This window comes from Rousettus aegyptiacus, unplaced genomic scaffold (genome assembly GCF_014176215.1).
Source record: "Rousettus aegyptiacus isolate mRouAeg1 unplaced genomic scaffold, mRouAeg1.p scaffold_m13_p_1, whole genome shotgun sequence".
NCBI classification, from domain to species: Eukaryota; Metazoa; Chordata; class Mammalia; order Chiroptera; family Pteropodidae; genus Rousettus; species Rousettus aegyptiacus.
Genome location: NW_023416284.1, coordinates 93,544,933 through 93,562,499, shown reverse-complemented (window position 1 = coordinate 93,562,499; position 17,567 = coordinate 93,544,933). Strand labels below are relative to the sequence as shown.

The 17,567-nt window shown below is 47.4% G+C and overlaps 2 protein-coding genes across 2 annotated transcripts; one reads left to right on the top strand and one right to left on the bottom strand.

Moving 5' to 3' along the window:
* Window positions 1-226: 226 nt before the first annotated feature.
* LHFPL5 (LHFPL tetraspan subfamily member 5) lies at window positions 227-6,487 on the bottom strand. The gene is made up of 2 exons (XM_016120205.2): window positions 5,860-6,487; window positions 227-1,064 (listed from the first exon to the last, which is right to left on the bottom strand). Exons 1-2 carry the CDS (start codon window positions 6,269-6,271, stop codon window positions 637-639), a joined length of 840 nt encoding a protein of 279 aa, XP_015975691.2. The 5' UTR covers window positions 6,272-6,487; the 3' UTR covers window positions 227-636.
* A 7,961-nt stretch (window positions 6,488-14,448) lies between these two features.
* Window positions 14,449-16,524, top strand: CLPS (colipase). The gene is made up of 3 exons (XM_016120206.2): window positions 14,449-14,570; window positions 15,676-15,798; window positions 16,259-16,524. The coding sequence occupies exons 1-3, from the start codon at window positions 14,487-14,489 to the stop codon at window positions 16,388-16,390; spliced, it is 339 nt and encodes a 112-aa protein (XP_015975692.2). The 5' UTR covers window positions 14,449-14,486; the 3' UTR covers window positions 16,391-16,524.
* The last annotated feature ends 1,043 nt before the right edge of the window (window positions 16,525-17,567 follow it).

Sequence of the window (17,567 nt, the reverse complement as noted above, 5' to 3'; positions counted from 1 at the left end):
GGGAAAGGAGACTGGAGAGGCTCTGAGATGTGACAGGCCCCTCATAGTGGCCACCTGCTTGTAGTAGGCATTTTGGGATTCACAAGGGTGTGAGACAGGCCTTGCCCTATGCCTACAAGATGAAATGTGTGTGTTGAAAAAGTTAGCCCCTCAAGATAGAGAAAGAACCTAATGAGAGACAGGAGCAGGAAGGACCCTAGGAGGAAGGCAGGTCGGTGGGAAGCAATCTGAGGAGGCTTCCTGAAGGGTCCGCCTGGGCCTCCAGGGTCAGCTACAACTGACTTTATGACTGAGAAGTAGGGTTTTCACAAGTGGGAACTGAAACAGAATGGGCTAATGGAGAACCCCAAGACTACTCTAACCCCAAGGTGTTCAGCTCCCACCATCTGTAGTGCAGAATCTGTCACTTCTGCACCTCAATCTGCCTTTCTCCACCTTCCCCAATAACTCAACCGCTCTGCCCCCGTGTTGTTCCTCTCCCCTCCTAGCCAACTCCCAGCCTCCCAGCGTTACTTCAAGACCCAGCCTCAGTGCCACTTTCCATGGGAGGCCACATCTAGCTCCCAGGCTGGATCAGGACTCTCTCCCCTGTAAACCCTGAGAGTGCAGAGGGGCAGGAGGACACTACTCTGTCTCTCACAGACAGCCCGTGTCACACATGTCTGTCATCACCTCATTGCCTGCCAGTTTGCTACCCTCCACTGGCCTTTGGCCTCTGAGACAAGGGCTGTGTCTGATTAGTCTTGGTGTCCCAACCTCTTGGCCAGGGCCACTCCTGGGTGAATGGCTGAGAGGAAGTCCCACTTCCCTGGGGGTTGGCGAGTTACCTTGTCCATCGGCCTTATAGTCATCAGGGAGCAGCTTGTCCTGCCGGTAGCCCAGCACGAAGGCCAGGAAGGAGAGAATGAGGGCATCTCCGATGCTGAGGATGGCTAGCATGAAGGCCCAGCGGATGGTGCAGTGGCCCAGTGTGTACTTGCCCGTCTGCTCCCCACACATGCGCCGTACCTCACTCGAGTCCCAACCGTCTGGGTAGACCAGGCAGCCAATCATCAGGCCTGTAGCTGAGGGAGCAGGAAGGGGTGCAAATACGTCAGGCTGAGGGTGCTCAGCCTGCTGCCTCTCGCCTTGCGCTGCTGTCACTGTGTCACCTCCTTTCTCCTCATGTTAACAGCTTTGAGAGGCACAAGGGGCAGGTCCTACCATCCTTGTAGAACACAGGAGAGAAAACTGAGGCTCCAAGAGCTAAAGCAGCGTGCCCCTGAGAGTAAGCGATCTGAGGTAGAATGAGGAGGCAGAGCTCCTCGGCCCAGGGAGGGTTCTGCCACCACGCCAGGTAGTCCTACCAGGCCTTCGCCCGGCTCCTCGCTTTGGACTTGATGAGGCATTACCAACTTTGGCTTTAAAGCCCTCTAAAATCTGGTCCCACACCAGAAAACTCATCATACCTAAGAGGTACTTTTGTTCATATTTCAACATCTCTGACATGAGTATAGTAAGAAAGCTTGCAGCCATAGTTTCATTAGAATTATTTTTTCTTCTTACCGAACATAAGATAATGGTGTGTCCTACAATCTGGGTATCTTGAATTCAGCGAATATAGAAAGTAGTCCAGCCCCATCTGTTACTGCTTCCTTCATGAACCTTCCACTCAAGCAATTGGGTCTCCTCACCCTTACCGGGACCATTACAGTGAAGTCGCCACAATTCCCTGAATTAATCTCCTGCTTAAAATGCTGATTCCAAGGTCAGGGTTGGGCTCAGGAATCCCTGTTTTTAAAACCACTTTTCCAGGATGATTCTCTCAATAGGAAAAGCTGGGGAACACTAGAGCGAGCTGACTGGATTTCAAGCCCAGCTCTTCACTAGCTAGTCATGTGAGTCGGAGCAAGCTACTTAAGTTTTGTTTTTGTTTTTGTTTTTGTTTTTTTTCCCGCAGTTTCCTCATTGAGATAATTGAGATAATAATAGTACCTACCTGTTTGGATTGCAGTGAGGTTCAAAGGAGTTAATATTGGAAAAGTGCTCAGTGCCTGGCACATACTTGGCACTTCCTGAATGTTACCTACTATTATCCCACCCCGTACTTTCACTGATTTAGTATTTAAAGCTAAAAATTTCATTTTCCCCACCTTCCCCCTACTTCTCCTATGCCCTCACACCAAACCACCACCTCGCCTTAGCTGCACAGAGAGGTGACGTAATCCTGGCCTGTGACCAAAATAACCCCAAGTGCAACAACCACGAAGGCAGGATGTGCCTTCGCTTATCTGTGCCACTTCCCCCGCACCCCCCCGCCCCCCGGGCCCTGCTTCCACAGGCCAGAGGCTCTTCAGTCCCAAGGCTGTCCCTGCCCAGGGGCTCCTCAGAGAAGGGCCTTACAAGACCCAAAGTTACCTACCATGGGCTTGGCTTATTCTTGCAAGGACGGTCAGCAGACCAAACGAATGCACAGTAAGGTGAAAAGATCAGGGTCCCACTTTCCTACCTAAATGTGTCAACCCTATCTTGATTTTTTTAATAGGAGGAGCTCATTTATATAGTTCTTTTATAGATCACAAAATACTTCATGTGCCATTTTTTCTCTTGATCCTGACAACAGTTCTGAGAAATAACCTATTTGTTAATATCCTATTTTACAATTAGAAAACTAAGGTCTCAGAGAAACCAAGTGATTTGCCCAGTCATCCAGCTATGGCAGACCCAAGACCTGAACTCACGGCTCCTGACTTTCCTGACTTCAAAATTAATTCCCCCTCCTCCCAGGCTTTGACATCTCTCCAAAGAGCTGAATGTGTTTAGTGGTGACATTTCGGACTTGATGACACATTGAAGTGTGTTTTAGGCAGATACTTGCGGCCGGGGAAGAGGGAACCCTCCCAGAGCTCTTTGGCAGAACCTGTGGCCCCCTTGGTATGAGAAAGCCTTTGGTGCCTGGCATAGCCCCTAGCTCAAAAGAGGAGAAGGAGAGGGGTGAAGACACACACAGGCAGATACACAAATGTGGAAAGGAGCTGCCCTTCCGAACCTTCCATTCTCCCCATCACTCCTCCCCTTGGCCCCTTTCTCCTTCCATAGCATCTCTCAGGGCCTCTGCCTTGGAAACAGGTTGTGACTGTGGATGCCATGGCCTTCTGCGAGCACCCCACCCCCACACCTCTGGTCCTGGGCACTGTGGGGGTCGACCCCATTTGTGATGTCTCTGGACCATCTTAGCATAGTATTAGGCAAGTTTACTTACCCTTTCAGACTTCCATTCTCTCGTCTGTAAAATAGGGATAATAATATCTGACTCATAGCAGGGTTATGAGGATTAAATGTGATTAGGTATATAAAATGCTTACTAGAGTATCTGGTACATGGTAAGTGGCCAACTAATGTTAGTTGTTGCTCTTATGATCATCATTGAAGTCAGATGGAAGCAACCTCAGTGGATATGGATGTCATTAGAGCTGTTCACACATATTCCAGGTACACAGTAAAATTACACTTCCTTGCCCCACTCCCTTGAAGTTAGGCAAGGCCATCTGAGATCCTATGGCCAATAAATGTGAGCAGAAGTGTGGCGTGCATTTCTAGGCCAGAACATTTAACTGCTAGTGTTAGACCTTCCAGGGCTCCCTTTCCCTCTGCAACGACAGACAATGCTCCATCCACCTGGGTTGCAGAAGAGAATAGTGAGGGCAGAGCCCCCAGCTGATCCTCAATGAACATGTACCACAAGCAAGAAATAAACATTTATTTTAAGCCATTAAGATGTTGAAGTTGTTTGGTACTGTGGTATCACTTCAACCATCCTGACTGAAAAAGTTGTGGTTTTTTTTTGCTTTTCACATTTACCGAGCACATGGTAAAGTGTCAGGTACTGTGCGAGGTGTTTTGCATGCATGATATCATCTCATCCTCGCAAGAACACTGTGATAGGGAATATTGTTGCTACATTCTACAGATGAGGTTACCAAGACTCAGAGAGACAAGCGACTTTCCCTACCTGTGTTTCTAGGAGCTGGGACCACATTCAGCCTACACCTGGCATCCAGAAGCTCAATTAATATTATTAAGCTATAGCCCCACCCTCCCCATCATCAGTCCTCTTTTCCTTCTCCTTTTTCCTTCCTTGGTCCCAGGCTTTCTTGGCAAGGTCAAACTAACTGGTTTAGGCCTCTTTGTATGGATACATCTCCCAGCTGCTGGCTATGGGGCGCACCCCCTACTTATACCTCCCTTGGGTCATCTTCCCTTCCCAAGCACTGAGGACTGGAACATGACACTACCTTTGCTCTTCCCCAATATAAATGTTTTATGAGATGGCACTTGGCCACCTCTGCTAACAGTGTTCCAACTCCATGACCCATACATAGTCTGGCTCAGAAGGCCCGCTAACCCTTCCTCCACCAAAGCCTTCCCAATTCTGCTTGTTCAGCAAATTACACCTGTTGTGGGAGGGGGGCAGTGCAGAGAATGAGAGGGATGGTTATATTTCCAGGGTCCCATAACTCCGGTATGCAGGACCTGCCAGCGAGCATGCCAGCGTCCATTCTACTCCTCTTTGTCAAAAACTGCTAAATCTTCATTCCTCCTTCTTTCTTCCCTCTGCCCACTAAGACTTGCCTCACCCCTGCTCCAGCCTTTCCCTCATTATATAGTGAGACTACAGAAGAGAGGGAGATGGTAGAGAGGATTTGGAAGGCAGCTCTGGAGCCAGATGAGTAACCTGGGTACAAGATTTGGAATCAAACGTTCTGTCTCTCACTACCTGTGTGCTCAAACACAAGTTACCCACTAGGAGCCTTCTCTGTAAAGTAGAAAGAATACCCACCTCACCATGTCATGATGAGGTTCCTCCAGACAAACCTATATGAAGGCACTCTGTAAATCATTATATTTACATAAATGTGTGGCTCAACAAAAATGTCTTTGGAATACACTTAGTTTCTTGTCTTAATTTTCTTAGGTCCTTACGGTCGATCTATAGCATGGCTAAGTCTTATCAGACCCAGATTTCTCATCTATAGTAGTGGGAGAGGGGAGCTATAGGTTTCTTTGGTTCTCTCCAAATCTCACAGTCTTGAGTCTATATGTTTAGTTGTCTGCAATTCCGATCCCTGTTTCTCCCCTCTGTTAAGGATAACACTGCTTCTCATTCTAACCAATGATGTCAAGATGGTTACTCTCTAGTCTGCAGTTCCCAGCACTGCTTCTGGACATCTTTCCAGTATGGACAGTCTATGTACTGTCCTTGCATTGGGGAGGAACCAAGCACTACAGAATAAAGTCTTAGGCCCTCTCTTCCTGACTCTAAAATCAATGGCTGACCTTAGAATCTGCCCTGAGAGCAGTTTGGGGTGGGAGGGAAAGAGTGAGGGCAAGGATATGGAGATCTTTAAAGGAGAAAGAACAAATGCCCAGAAGTAAGAGATGGGGGCATCTTGCTAGTGCTTGACTGGCATCACTATTTTGCTTTGCAGTTGGGTCCTATTCCCATATAGCCAACAATGGAAACTTCCTTTTTCCTCTCTCCCAGAGCAGCAACAACCTCTGGTGTGGCCTGGGAGTCAGGACACGTGATTTCTTCTACCAATTAGCTATGCGCTCCTGAGCAAGTCACTTGCCTTCTCTGGGCTTCAGTTCCTCATCGGCAAGATGAGGTAGTTGAACAATTTTATCTCTAAGGTCCTTTCTGTCTCAGCCATTCTAAAATTCTCTATTACTCAGAAGAGTCTACAAAGCATTGAGTAGGGCTGGGTGAAAGGAGGCAGCTGAGTAGGAGACCCAGAGCTTCCATGGAAAATGGGAGGGTGCAGCTGTACCTGTGGCCTGAGGTGGGCCCCTGCCGGCCCTCCCACTATCCCTGCTCACCCGCAGCCAGCTGCATCCATGCGCAGATCTTGTAGACTGTGGCCGTGTTGCAGACGAAGAACAGACTGAAGCAGATGATGGAGCCAATGATGAGGAACATGGCCAAGGCCACAAAGAACATGGCAGTCTTGAAGGCTCTAGAGGGTATGGAGGAGAAGTCCAGTGGGCCACCCTTGCAGATGAGCTCTGAGGACAGCACGTTACCCACACAGTAGGAGAAAAGGCCGAAGTAGCCTGCCTGCGGTGTGTTGACGCTGTCCCCGATCCAATATGGCTGGATGAAAAGGGCCATGACCAGCACCGAGAAGCAGATGGTGAGCGTGCCCCACATCACACCAACTGCCCGCGAGTTCCGCACATAGTTGGTATGGTAGATCTTGGCTGCTTCCTGGGCAGGCAGCAACTTCACCATGGTGAAGGCGAGGGGCCTAGGCTGGGGCCCTATGGGCTCGAAGTTGGTGGCTGTGCGGATTGAGGCCCAGAAGCAGGTCACTCGCAAGCCTGGTTTGGGAAGGAGGCTGCAGTCAGGTCACAAGGTGAGGGCCTCCTCCAAGGTAGAAGAAAGAGGATTAACAAGACAAGAATGACGACCTTGGCTTCGTTGGGGAAAGCTTGTCCAGGTGAATGTATCTGCCTAGCCAGGGCTGTCTCTGGTCTCCTGCCTCCTCTCTAGTTCTCCAGGGTCTCCGGCCGGCCGGCGGGCGCCGCCCTGCCCCTCTCCGATTTCCAGCTCAGAGCTCCAGAGAGCTCCGCCCCCTTTGCCCGGCCCCTCCGCCCTCCCTCCGCGGAGAGCTCTGTTTCAGCACCGAGGCCAGCGCTCCAGGACTCGGGGAGGGTGGGCAGGGCGGGGAGGCGGGGAGTGAGGGAAGGGGCAGACCCGGCCCAGGGAGGCGAAGAGTGCCTCCTGGCCCAACGCACATACCGCACAACCCCCCCTCCCACAGGAAACCGAAACCCCTCCTCACTCTCCTGAGTGAGGACAATAATTGGGAGGGTGGAACACCGGCTGTCACATTCCTCCCGCTCAATTCCTGTCGCAAAAACGCTTCCTGAACGCCATCCCCACCCCACCCCACCCAGCCCTGACTCCCTTGTCGCCCTCCCTGAATCTCCAGTCCCCCACAGGCCAGTAGAGCCTTTTCTGAGTATATCTAGTCCCTATCATTCAATCAACAGTTACTAAGAGTCTACAATGTGCTAAGCCCTACCTTGGAGGATATCTTCCCCAAGCAAGAGAGTTTATTAAAAAAAAAAAAAAAAAAAAAAAGCCCCTTCCCTTAAAGACAGTGAGATATTTACATGTATATATATATGCATGCTATATATTTTAAAATATATTTTTAATAGATCATTTAAATATTATATAGACTATATGTAGTAATATAAATAAATGTAAATAATTTTATATAAGCGATACAGGCTGATAGTGTAATAACAGAAGCAACTACAAAACACATGATCCTTATGAACCTTCTCAGATCTTAACATATGCTTTTTGTTCAATACAGTATCTTTCTCTTCTTGTTTACATTTTTGTTGCGTATTTCTTTTTCCCTCTCCTTTTTGAAACATATAGATTTCTCTAGATTTTATAGGTAAATACATGGTTAGTGTAGAGAACTAGGAAATTCAAGAAAGTTACATTAAAGAATACAAATCGCTCGAAACCCCAACATTAAGAGCTAGGGAGAGATAAGATGATCTTAAAAAGATGGACTTTGGCTTTAGACAAATCTAGATTTGAGTTGGCCACTTGTTAGATAAATAACCCCCCCCCCATGGATTTAGTCTTCCTGAGCCTCAGTTTCTTCATCTACAAAATGAGGATAATAATAATACCTATCACATAAGGGTCAGGTAAAATAACATGTAAACTGTTTAGCCCAGGACCTCAGATATAAAAATGCTTTAAAGAGTTTGTTTATTTATTATTATTATTATTATTATTATCTCTGTTAACATTTTGGTATATTTTACTCCTTTTGCACATACTGTTTTACACAGTTGGATGATAATATACACACTATTTAGTATTTCATTTTTTCACTTAGCATTACATCATTAATATTTTCTCATATTACTATTTTTTAAAAACTATTTTGATGTCTGTATAATGATTGTTAATCATTTCCGCTTTGGGAGGTGTTTTGGCAGTTTCTGGTTATTCACTATTAGAAAAGAACTTTGCCTTGAACATATTTGTGCCATTACCTATGTTTCCTCTTTATCTTAAATCTCTGGTTTTGTGACCAGTCTTCACTATCAGACCAGAAGTTCACCGAGGGCACAGTCTATGTCTCCACCATCAGACTGAGCTTCCTGGAGCAGAGGCTGCATCTCCTCCCATCAGGAAAAGGACTTTGGCTGGGGCCAAAGTCTTAGGGGCTAGTGGACACCCTTTGTTTAGCCTGCCCAGCATAGCTTCCCTGGCCTCTGAGAGAAGCCTCTCCGGCTTCCTGAGATTCTGGTGGAACAGCCAGTCACAGGGCATGCAAACCCTAGATAAAGACTAAGCGGAGGACTCTGAATTGGGGGTAGATTGACATGGGGAAAAATAGTTGTTGCATAGTCAGGTCATGACAACATTCTCAAGAAACCATCCATGAACTCCAGCTACTGGGAGCTTCAGACTTAAGATTGATTGCCCTGTTCTTTCTTCAGCTCTGTGACCTACGTGGTATTCTTCTATTTCCTTCCCTTGTGTTTTCATTAGCCAGAGTGAGTTTTGACCAAAGAGCCCTAACTAATCCAAATATCGCACCAGAAAAGGGGTTTCAGGCCCAGGCTTCAGGCAAAAGGCTCTGAGATTCTTATTGATGTTCAGAATTGAGAAAACAGCTGCGTGGTACACAGAAGAGAAACAGCTAATCAAATTATCAGCTACAAATACCAGGGATCATGAGGGTCATGTTCCAGAGAACTGAGTGGACTTGGCCATAGACAGAATAACAGAGAATGAAGAAATCAGAAACACAGAATGAGATGGCTGTTTATAATGGCATTTTTCAAATCTAGATTGTTGACTCAAGGAATAAAATCAACTTCAAGACCTTCACATGATATGGCTCGAAGAATATGTTAAGGCTAGTTGCTATAGTGCATAGGACCATTAAAATAAGATTCAGAGAGTGTTAGAATACTGAATCTCAAGGCCTCAAACTATTCCATGTTCTGAATGGTTAGACCAGGTCACCTCAGGAACTGGTGAAGCCCTCACCTTGGCCCCTGACCATTGAACTAAAAGGTTAATATACCAGGAAGAGCTAAGCCAAAACTCCTGGTGTTCCCTCTTACTATCCAAATAATAAATAAAAAACAGCATTATGTCCCTAGGGGGGCTTTAGAAATTAGTCACTATCAATGACTCAAAATATGCAGGGGTGGTGACTCCTGTCCCTAGTGAACATTTGTCACATTTTTGTTTATTTTTGGTTTTGGCTGACCAGCATCCTAACCACCATTCTGTGTGAAGATGATACCCTGCTGTGTGAGTCCTTGGGGGAGGGTGGGCCCCTTCTCTCCCTGCGGAAGCTCCTTCCTCTGCCTGCTCTAGAGAGAGTTCTGATGATGTGCTGGCACCAGCTAGCAGTGGACTTCTGCAGTGTGACACCTCCCACTTGGGATAGCCCTGAGTAAAGCAGGAAGGAAAATCTTTGTGGAAGGTAGAATTTAAAGTGCTGTAACTATCTGTCCCCCAGATATCAACATCGCAACCTCCAGAACCTGTAAGTGTTACCTTATTTAGAAAAGGGTTCTTTGCAAATGATTTTGGGATAAAGTGATCCTACCAGATTATCTGGGTGGGTCCTAAATACAATGACAGCTGTCCTTCTAAGAGACATACCAAGGAGAGGACAAAGAAGAAAAGGTGATATGACCACAGAGGCAGAAACCAGAATGATGTGGCCACAGCCAAGGAAGTTGGTGCTACCGGAAGCTTGAAGAGGCATGAAAGGATTCTCCCCCAGAGACTCTGTAAGGGAGCGAAGCCCTGCTGACACCTTGACTTCAACTTCTGGCCTCTAGAATTACAAGAGAACAAAATTCTGTTGTTTCAAGCCACCAAGTTTTATGGTAATTTGTGGTAGCCTCAGGAAACATACCACCTCTTTTGTAAGGAGAGAGGGCCTCAGGTACAGATGACCACATTGTGGGCAGCAGCTAACAGACCAGCCAGATCATTGTCACCTTGGATAGAGCAAGTGGAGGGTTAAGTAAAAGTTTAAGGAAAGGATGGGTGATGGAGCCCTCAGAATAGGGGCAAAACCAAGGAGTATTTGAGCCCTCTAAGAACATTCTCCAGAGGCCTGCCACTACAAAGGCTTTTAACAGCAGTTAGACAGGACAATTCATTCTGCAAATGCTAGCCAGCCTCCTTATTCCGCGCCTGACCCCACACTGGCTCAGACTCATAACAAGGTGTCCGTGGTGGAGCAAAGGGAGACAGTAGGGGTTCCAGCAAGCCCAGCACAGCCAGTCACCGCTGGCTCCCAACAACCTCAACCAACTGTGAGCCCCCTGGGATAGCATCTACAACTCAAAACCCAGTAATAAGAAAACAACCCAATTAAAGATTGGCTGGCAAAAAAAAAAAAATCAAGGAAACACTTCATCAAAGAAGATATATGGGTGGTAATTAAGCACACTAAAAATATTCATTAGTCATTAGGCAGTAGAATGACATACCTGTTAGAAAGGTTAAATTACAAATCAAAACCACAAAAAGATACTACCTTAAACCTGTTAGAATGGCTGTTATCAACAAAACAAGTAGTAACAAGTGTTGGAAAGGTTATGGGGGAAAAGGAATCCTCATGTACCGCTGGTGGGAATGTAAATTGGCACAGCCACTATGGAAAACAATATTGAGGTTCCTCAAAAAATGAAGAATAGAATTATCATATGATCCAGCAATCCTTCTTCTGGGTATCTATCCAAAAAATTTAAAAACAGTTACTATATAGATATATGCACACTGATGTTCATCTCAGCATTATTCATGGTGGCCAAGACATGAAAACAACAAAAGTATTCTTCGATAGATGACTGGATAAAGAAGATGTGGTTCATATATACAATGGAACATTATTCAGTCGTAGAAAAGATGAAATACTGCCATTTGAGACAACATTGATAGATCTTGAGATTATCATGCTAAGTGAAATAAATCAGACAGAAAAAGTTGAGAAACATATGATTTCATTCATATGTGGGATAAAAAAAAAAACAGAAAGCAACAAATGAACAAGACAACAAACAAAAACTCATAGACACAGACATAGTTTAGTGGTTACCAGAGGAAAAGTGGGGAGGTGGAGATAGATAAGGTTAAAGGGGGTCAAATTTGTGGGGACAGAAGGAGATTTGACTTTGGGTGGTGAACACACAATGCAATATACAGATGATGTATTATAGAATTGTACACTTGAAACCTATATAATTTTATTAACCAATGTCACCCCGATAAACTTAATCTAAAAAAAGGGCTAAATCAAAAACAAAACACCTGACAATGGCCAGGTCCTGGCGAGGATGTCTAGCCACTAGAATCTTTACATTGCTGGTTTGACATCTTTTAGAAATTGCAACGAACGTTTGCCGTGAGACTCAGCCTTCTCACTCTTCTACACAGTGCAGATCATGAGTAGGGGGTTGGAGGACACAAGCTAAGTCGACCTGAGTCTCTTAATGGGGAATCTGAATCTTGAGTGGATTTCCTGTCTGCTCCCTGCTATGACTCCAGGGTTATTGTACATCTGACCTTGATCCAGAGCTCTGAGCTCCTTCCTAGAACTGAGTCTTCTGTTTATGGCTTAAACAAAGGGTATGTATTACAGGGACACAAGGCCCCATAGGGGCAGAAATTAAGCCCACCATGGGAAGGGAGTGTGTGTGTGTGTGTGTGTGTGTGTGTGTGTGTGTGTGTGTGTAACTAGGACCTGGAAATCCATCAGGAAATCAGGGCATGGCTGCCACTGCTTCTTCCTAAATGGGAAATCCATTCTCCCTTCTCTCTGCAGACCAGCTTTCTCCATTTCTTCATCAGCGCATCAGAAAACCGCTTTTGTGAGCTTTCCTAGTTCCATGTTTCAGACCAGCTGAAAGGTAAACTGTTGGGCACAAGTCTATATCCCAGGAGAAGGGCTTGGGTGTCCATCCCTTGTCCAGCCTATTGTGGCGGGGAACAAAGATAGGCTCATTTACTAGCATGGCTGCCAAGGGTCTACCCTCATGAGTCTTGGCCAGATCTTGGGGAATGTAGACTGGGAGACACCGAAGAGGAGTGGGCTACATTTCTAGATCTATAGCCACTGTGCCCCAACCCCACTCAGCAGGCATGACATCACTCCAACCTCCACAATCCCAGTGGTAAAACTTGACCAGAGAGGATTTTGTGTTTTGTTTGTTAGTTGAGGTGCAATATCTACATTATATATGGTAAAATACTCAAATCTTAAGCACACTGCTAGGTAGTTTTATGTATGTGTTTTTGACACACCAGATCAAGATTTAGAACAATTCCAATGCTCCAGAAGGCTCCCTCTACCCCCGCCCCCAGTCTATATCCCTCCCAGAGGAAACCCTGCAGACTTTTGTCACCATAGTTAGTTTTGCCTCTTCTTGAACTTCATGTAAATAGAATCGCAGTCTATATTCTTTTGTCGTATGGCTTTTCTCACTCCACGTTATGCCTGTGAGTATAACTCATGACTTCATGTAGGAACCAGAACATAGTTCTTTTTTGAGAGGGAAAACCCAAAACAAAACACTCTTTAGATTTAGGGAGGGGTATTTAAACTTGATGAGGTTTTTGTAGAAAAAGTACTTAATTCTTGCTTATATTTGGAAACACAAACATTGCCAAAGTTCTCTTTGCTGTACTCTTCATTCGTAATGGAAAAAAACTCCATTATTTCTCCTTTGGGAAGTCAGCAGTGATCAGCTGGAGACAGGACTGATGTGTTTTCACTGCTCCACTCACGGATAGAAATAGCTCCTCGGTTCCTTTCCCAGATTCCTAGTTTTAACTTGCGAGAAGGAAACCATAATCACCTGTGGCTCAGCTCACGGTGTATTGGAGTGAAGGGACAGAGAGAGCAAGAGGGGCCAGAATGAGGCCATGTGGGAAAAGAGGTTGTAAACACTGAATCCCATAAAAATAAGAAGGGACAGTGTTCCTTTCATCATTAATATTTCCATATCTCTGGAATAGGATGGGTTCTTCTGATTTTGAGGGTCTCCTGGCTAGTTCCTCCAGCTGCTCCCTCCAGTGGTGTGAGGGGAAGGAAATGGGGAAGTACTATTCGGGCTGAGCACCTACTACATGCCAGGTCCTTCCACAGGGATTCCACACACATTGTTTTATTTGATCCTGACCGAATGAAGGAGCCCTTATCCTCCTTGGGCAGATGAGGAAACTGAGGCTCAGGGAGCTTACGAATTTACATGATTCGTCCGAGGTCATGCAGCTAATCAGTATTGAGTTTTGAAGCCAAGTCTGTCTGGATCAAAGCTGGGCTAGAGGCAACCCAAGCAAATATCTCCGCAGTGGAGCTGTCTTCCGCCTCCTGGGCTGGAGGAGGGATCCCTGGCTACAATGACCAGTCCTTCTGGGAAGGCTGCTCTAGTCCCACACCTGAGCACACTCAGGCAGCTGCACCCTTCCCAGCCTCCAGCCCCTGGGCCATCTGAAACTCAGACTTCCTCCCACTCACCCATGGCCTTGGGTAGGGGACAGGGTGAGTCTTAAGTGCTGAAATTGCAGATTTTAAGTGAAATGGAAAGAAAACCAGAATCATTTGAGAAGGACTTTCCAAAGGCCTCTGAAATCACTCCTAGAGGCAGCTCCCTGGTGTGAGAGCGGGAGGAGATGCACCCAGAATGGGAACACACATCCCCTGGTCAGGCAGGTGCAGAGCTGGTGAGCCCCAGGGACTTGGGCTTGCCGTAAAATCCCCAAGGGGGCCTGGGAAAGTCGAGGAGTGGGGAGGCTGGGACCTTCCTCACCTGAGCTTGATGCTGTCCGATACCTGGGTTTGGGTGAGGCAAGAGAGGTACCTAGAGTAAAAACTTAAGGAGGTGCTTATGCCCTAGATGCTTCTCTTGCCTCACCCTAGTTCCAGCCCTGCCAAGGAGTTCAGGGCACTAGAAGTGAAAAACAGCAACAATAATATTAGCTAACACTTACTGCTTACATGTGCCAAGCCCTGTTCTAAGCTCTATCTATTAATATGTACAATATTATGTTAATTCAATATTATGTTAACCCTTACAACTCTTGAAATTATCCTCAGTTGACAGATAAAGAGACTGAGACCCCAAACAGGTAACTCTCCCAGTTAATTACTTGTACTGGTAAAAGTGTTCCAGAGTCCACACTCCTAACCATGATGCATGTCACCACCCCACGCAAAGTACCAGGTGCCCAGCTGCTGCCCATTTACCTTATCAGGACCCTCCCCACCCCCCAGCAGCTTGGCTAGAGCTGCTCAGGGCAGGCACTGCAAGATGGGAAAGGTAGGTCACATGTGGACAGGGCCCTTTTTATAGCCCCACCACCCCAACTGGCTCTGTCTTCTGCCACCTGACCTGCTGACAGCCACCTGCACCAGCTGTGCCCATTCATCATGGAGAAGATCCTTGTCCTTTTGCTCGTCACCCTTGCAGCGGCTTACGCGGTTCCTGATCCCCGAGGAATTATCATCAACCTGGTAAGAGGGTCTTCAGGGGCGTCAACTGAACCCACAGGTGGGAATTTGTAAAGCTTGGTTCTTGATCTCTGATGTCCCCACCTGGGTCCGCCCAGGGGCTGAGGGGTGAGGCATCTCTTCCTTTACTGCCCATGCCCTTTCCTGCACCTCTTCCATAGGGATACCGGGAAAGGTTGATGAGCGTGGCGCATGCTCAGAGCAGTGAGTGGTTCAGCCTGACTGAGGGAGCTCTCCTAAGCATCTGCCCTGGAAACCCTGGCTCAGAAGGTTCAGCTCTCCCAGTGATTCTGGCTTCTGACCTAGGGCACACACTTCCTGTGTGCCAGACACAATTCTAAATGCCTCAAGAATATTTACTCATTAGTCCTCATACTAAGCACGTCAGACAGGTACTATTATTATCAACCTTGTTTTAGATGCAAAGCTGACAGTAGAGGAAAGTTAAGCAACCTGCCTGAGATCGCACAACGGGAAAGTGTTGAGCGGTGATGGAGCCCAGACGGGAGGCTCCAGAGCCATGCTTTCCCCATTGCCACACACTGCCTCTCCAAACAGGGCAGAAGTGGGAAAGCCCACTGGGCCACCTCCCCCATCCGGAGGTCGTTAACTCAGGACCATGCACAGGGTCGGGGGTCAGAATCCCCCTGAGATTGTGTAAAAGTCTGGAGGTGGGGATGAGGTACTTTTCCAGGAAGATGGTCCTTGATTTTCACAGGCTTCTCAAGGAGTGTGGAGATCCTTTTAGGAGGCCAAATGTGCACATTCCATGGATGGGAACACTGAGGCAGAGGGTGGGGCAGTGATTTCCCCAGAGCCACCCGGGATGTTAATTGGTAGTGCAGCTGGTACTAGAGCCCAGGTGTCCTGCCCCCAGCCCAGAGCTGCTTTTTCTGGCACCAAATTGCACATTTCTCAAGTGAGTGGGGCTGAGGGTGGGCAGAGAGGCCACCAGGACCCCGGAGTTAGATTCCTTCACACACACACACACACACACACACACACCCATACCCATCAGGGGAGGCAATGTCAGTGGTAGCGGGTGGAGGTCTGGGTGGAGAAGGGACTAAGGGGAGAAAGTCCTGGGCTGACTGGTCGCCCATGGCAGGATGAGGGCGAGCTCTGCCTGAATAGCATCCAGTGCAAGAGCAAGTGCTGCCACCGTCCCAGCGGGCTGAGCCTGGCCCGCTGCGCACCCAAGGCCAGCGAGAAAAGCGAGTGCTCTATCAAGGTGAGTGCCGGAGGACCGGGTGGGGTGGTGCTGGGAGGAGAGGGGGACAGTCCAAAGGAGAAGGGCCTGCGAGGCATAAGGGTGGGATCAGGGGACAGGGTCATCCGGGACCTCAAATGTCGAAGAGAGGAAGAGAGGGGAGTCAACAGGCTTCAAAGCACTTTTCTATCCCATGGTCTCTCTAGACCCTCACGACTAACTAGTGAGAAGGGTGGGAGCAAGGATTTGCTATCCCCATTTCATGGATGGGCAAATAGAGGCCCCCCAGAGAGATCCAGTTAATATCGGCATGTGAACCAGAACCTGGGTCCTTGAGACCCACAGCACCCCCTGGGGAAGCAGTCAGAGAAACAGACTGAAAAGAGACCGGCTTGTTGTTTCTTGGGGTTAGTCAGGCAGCAATTGATACCCAAAGTAGCCTCCCATAGCCTGTAACTGCCCTGGCTCCATGTCTCTGCAGACACTCTATGGGGTTTACTACAAGTGTCCGTGTGAGCGGGGCCTGACCTGTGACGCAGACAAGTCTATCATGGGCTTCATCACCAACACCAACTTTGGCATCTGCCAAGATGCTAACAGCTCCAGAAAATGAAACCTCCCACCCAGCCTGCCCCTAGCCCAGCACACAGAAGGATGCGCCTCACCTTTCCCTGGCCGGCCACCCCCTTGACCAGCACTGCCATTTTCTGACTGGGTTCTTGGTCATTAAAGCCCCTCCTGCAAACTTTCCCCAAGCTCCTGGATGTTCTTGCTGAGTGTGCGTCTTCCTTGATGTTCTATTAAGCCTTTGCCCCATCAGGGCAGGTGTCAAATAGGTCAGAGGAAGAAGGGACGGGCCTGGTGCCAGGCAGGATGAGGCTGGACAGACTGGAGACAAGGTTGTGAAGCAAACTCAGCCAGGCTGGAAACCTCTCCATTTCTGGGGAGCAATCACACCTTCCTAGAGTGCCCTCTGTGTCCCTCAAGTTCTCAGGTAAGTGTGCGTGCACACATAGCCTCTGGTGAGGAGTTATAATCACCCATATTTATTGCACTGTATCAGAGCTTACCCACCCCCTGTCCTGGGCTCACACCTCTTTTCTGGGCCCAACTCTCAGATGTGACAGCTGGTAGACACAACCCTTGTGTTGAAGGGTCGGACCACTAACATTGCTGTGGCTCACTGAGCTCGCAAATCCTCACAATGATCCTGGGAGAGAAAATTTATTGTCTCTACTTTGTAGATAAAAGAAACTAAGGTTCAGAGAGGTTAAGTACCTTGCCCAATCTCACATAATTAGAAAAAGTTAGCACTAAACCATCTACCACTACCTTCCTATGCTTTTTACAATTCCCTGCACTTTCCCAATTATCCGTTACCAAGACAATCAGGTGGAATTTCAGGGAATTTAGTTTTGGCTTAATATAACAATTTCATGCCTCCTGGGGCCATCAAATCTGGGTTGCCTTAGGCAGTCCTGAGGTCTCCTTCTCTGAGATGTGCAATTGGAGGTTCACTGGCCCCCTCAGTAAGGATGCTAGTGAGGAGATTTACACAAAGAATGTGGGAGAGTGAACTAAAGGAAATTGAGAACTCTCCCAGCCCCAGGTTTCTGTAATTCTGGGATCAATGACTTCTTTGAGTAACCATTAAGTTGATGAGCTGGAACTGGATTCAGCTGTGACCAAAAATCCAAGTAATTATGGCTTAAACAAATAGAGGCATATATTTCTCATGAATAAGAAGTCTAGAGATTGGAGCACTGGCAATTTTTGAGTGTTGGCAGATC

Bases quoted from the DNA above. Each gene is read 5' to 3' on its own strand.
- LHFPL5 (XM_016120205.2), bottom strand. From the start codon at position 6,271: ATGGTGAAGTTGCTGCCTGCCCAGGAAGCAGCCAAGATCTACCATACC. The intron at 1,065-5,859 runs GTGAGCAGGGAT...CTGCTCCCTCAG, and splicing joins ATGGATGCAGCTGGCTGCGG to CTACAGGCCTGATGATTGGC.
- CLPS (XM_016120206.2), top strand. From the start codon at position 14,487: ATGGAGAAGATCCTTGTCCTTTTGCTCGTCACCCTTGCAGCGGCTTAC. The intron at 14,571-15,675 runs GTAAGAGGGTCT...CGCCCATGGCAG, and splicing joins GAGGAATTATCATCAACCTG to GATGAGGGCGAGCTCTGCCT. The intron at 15,799-16,258 runs GTGAGTGCCGGA...ATGTCTCTGCAG, and splicing joins AAAGCGAGTGCTCTATCAAG to ACACTCTATGGGGTTTACTA.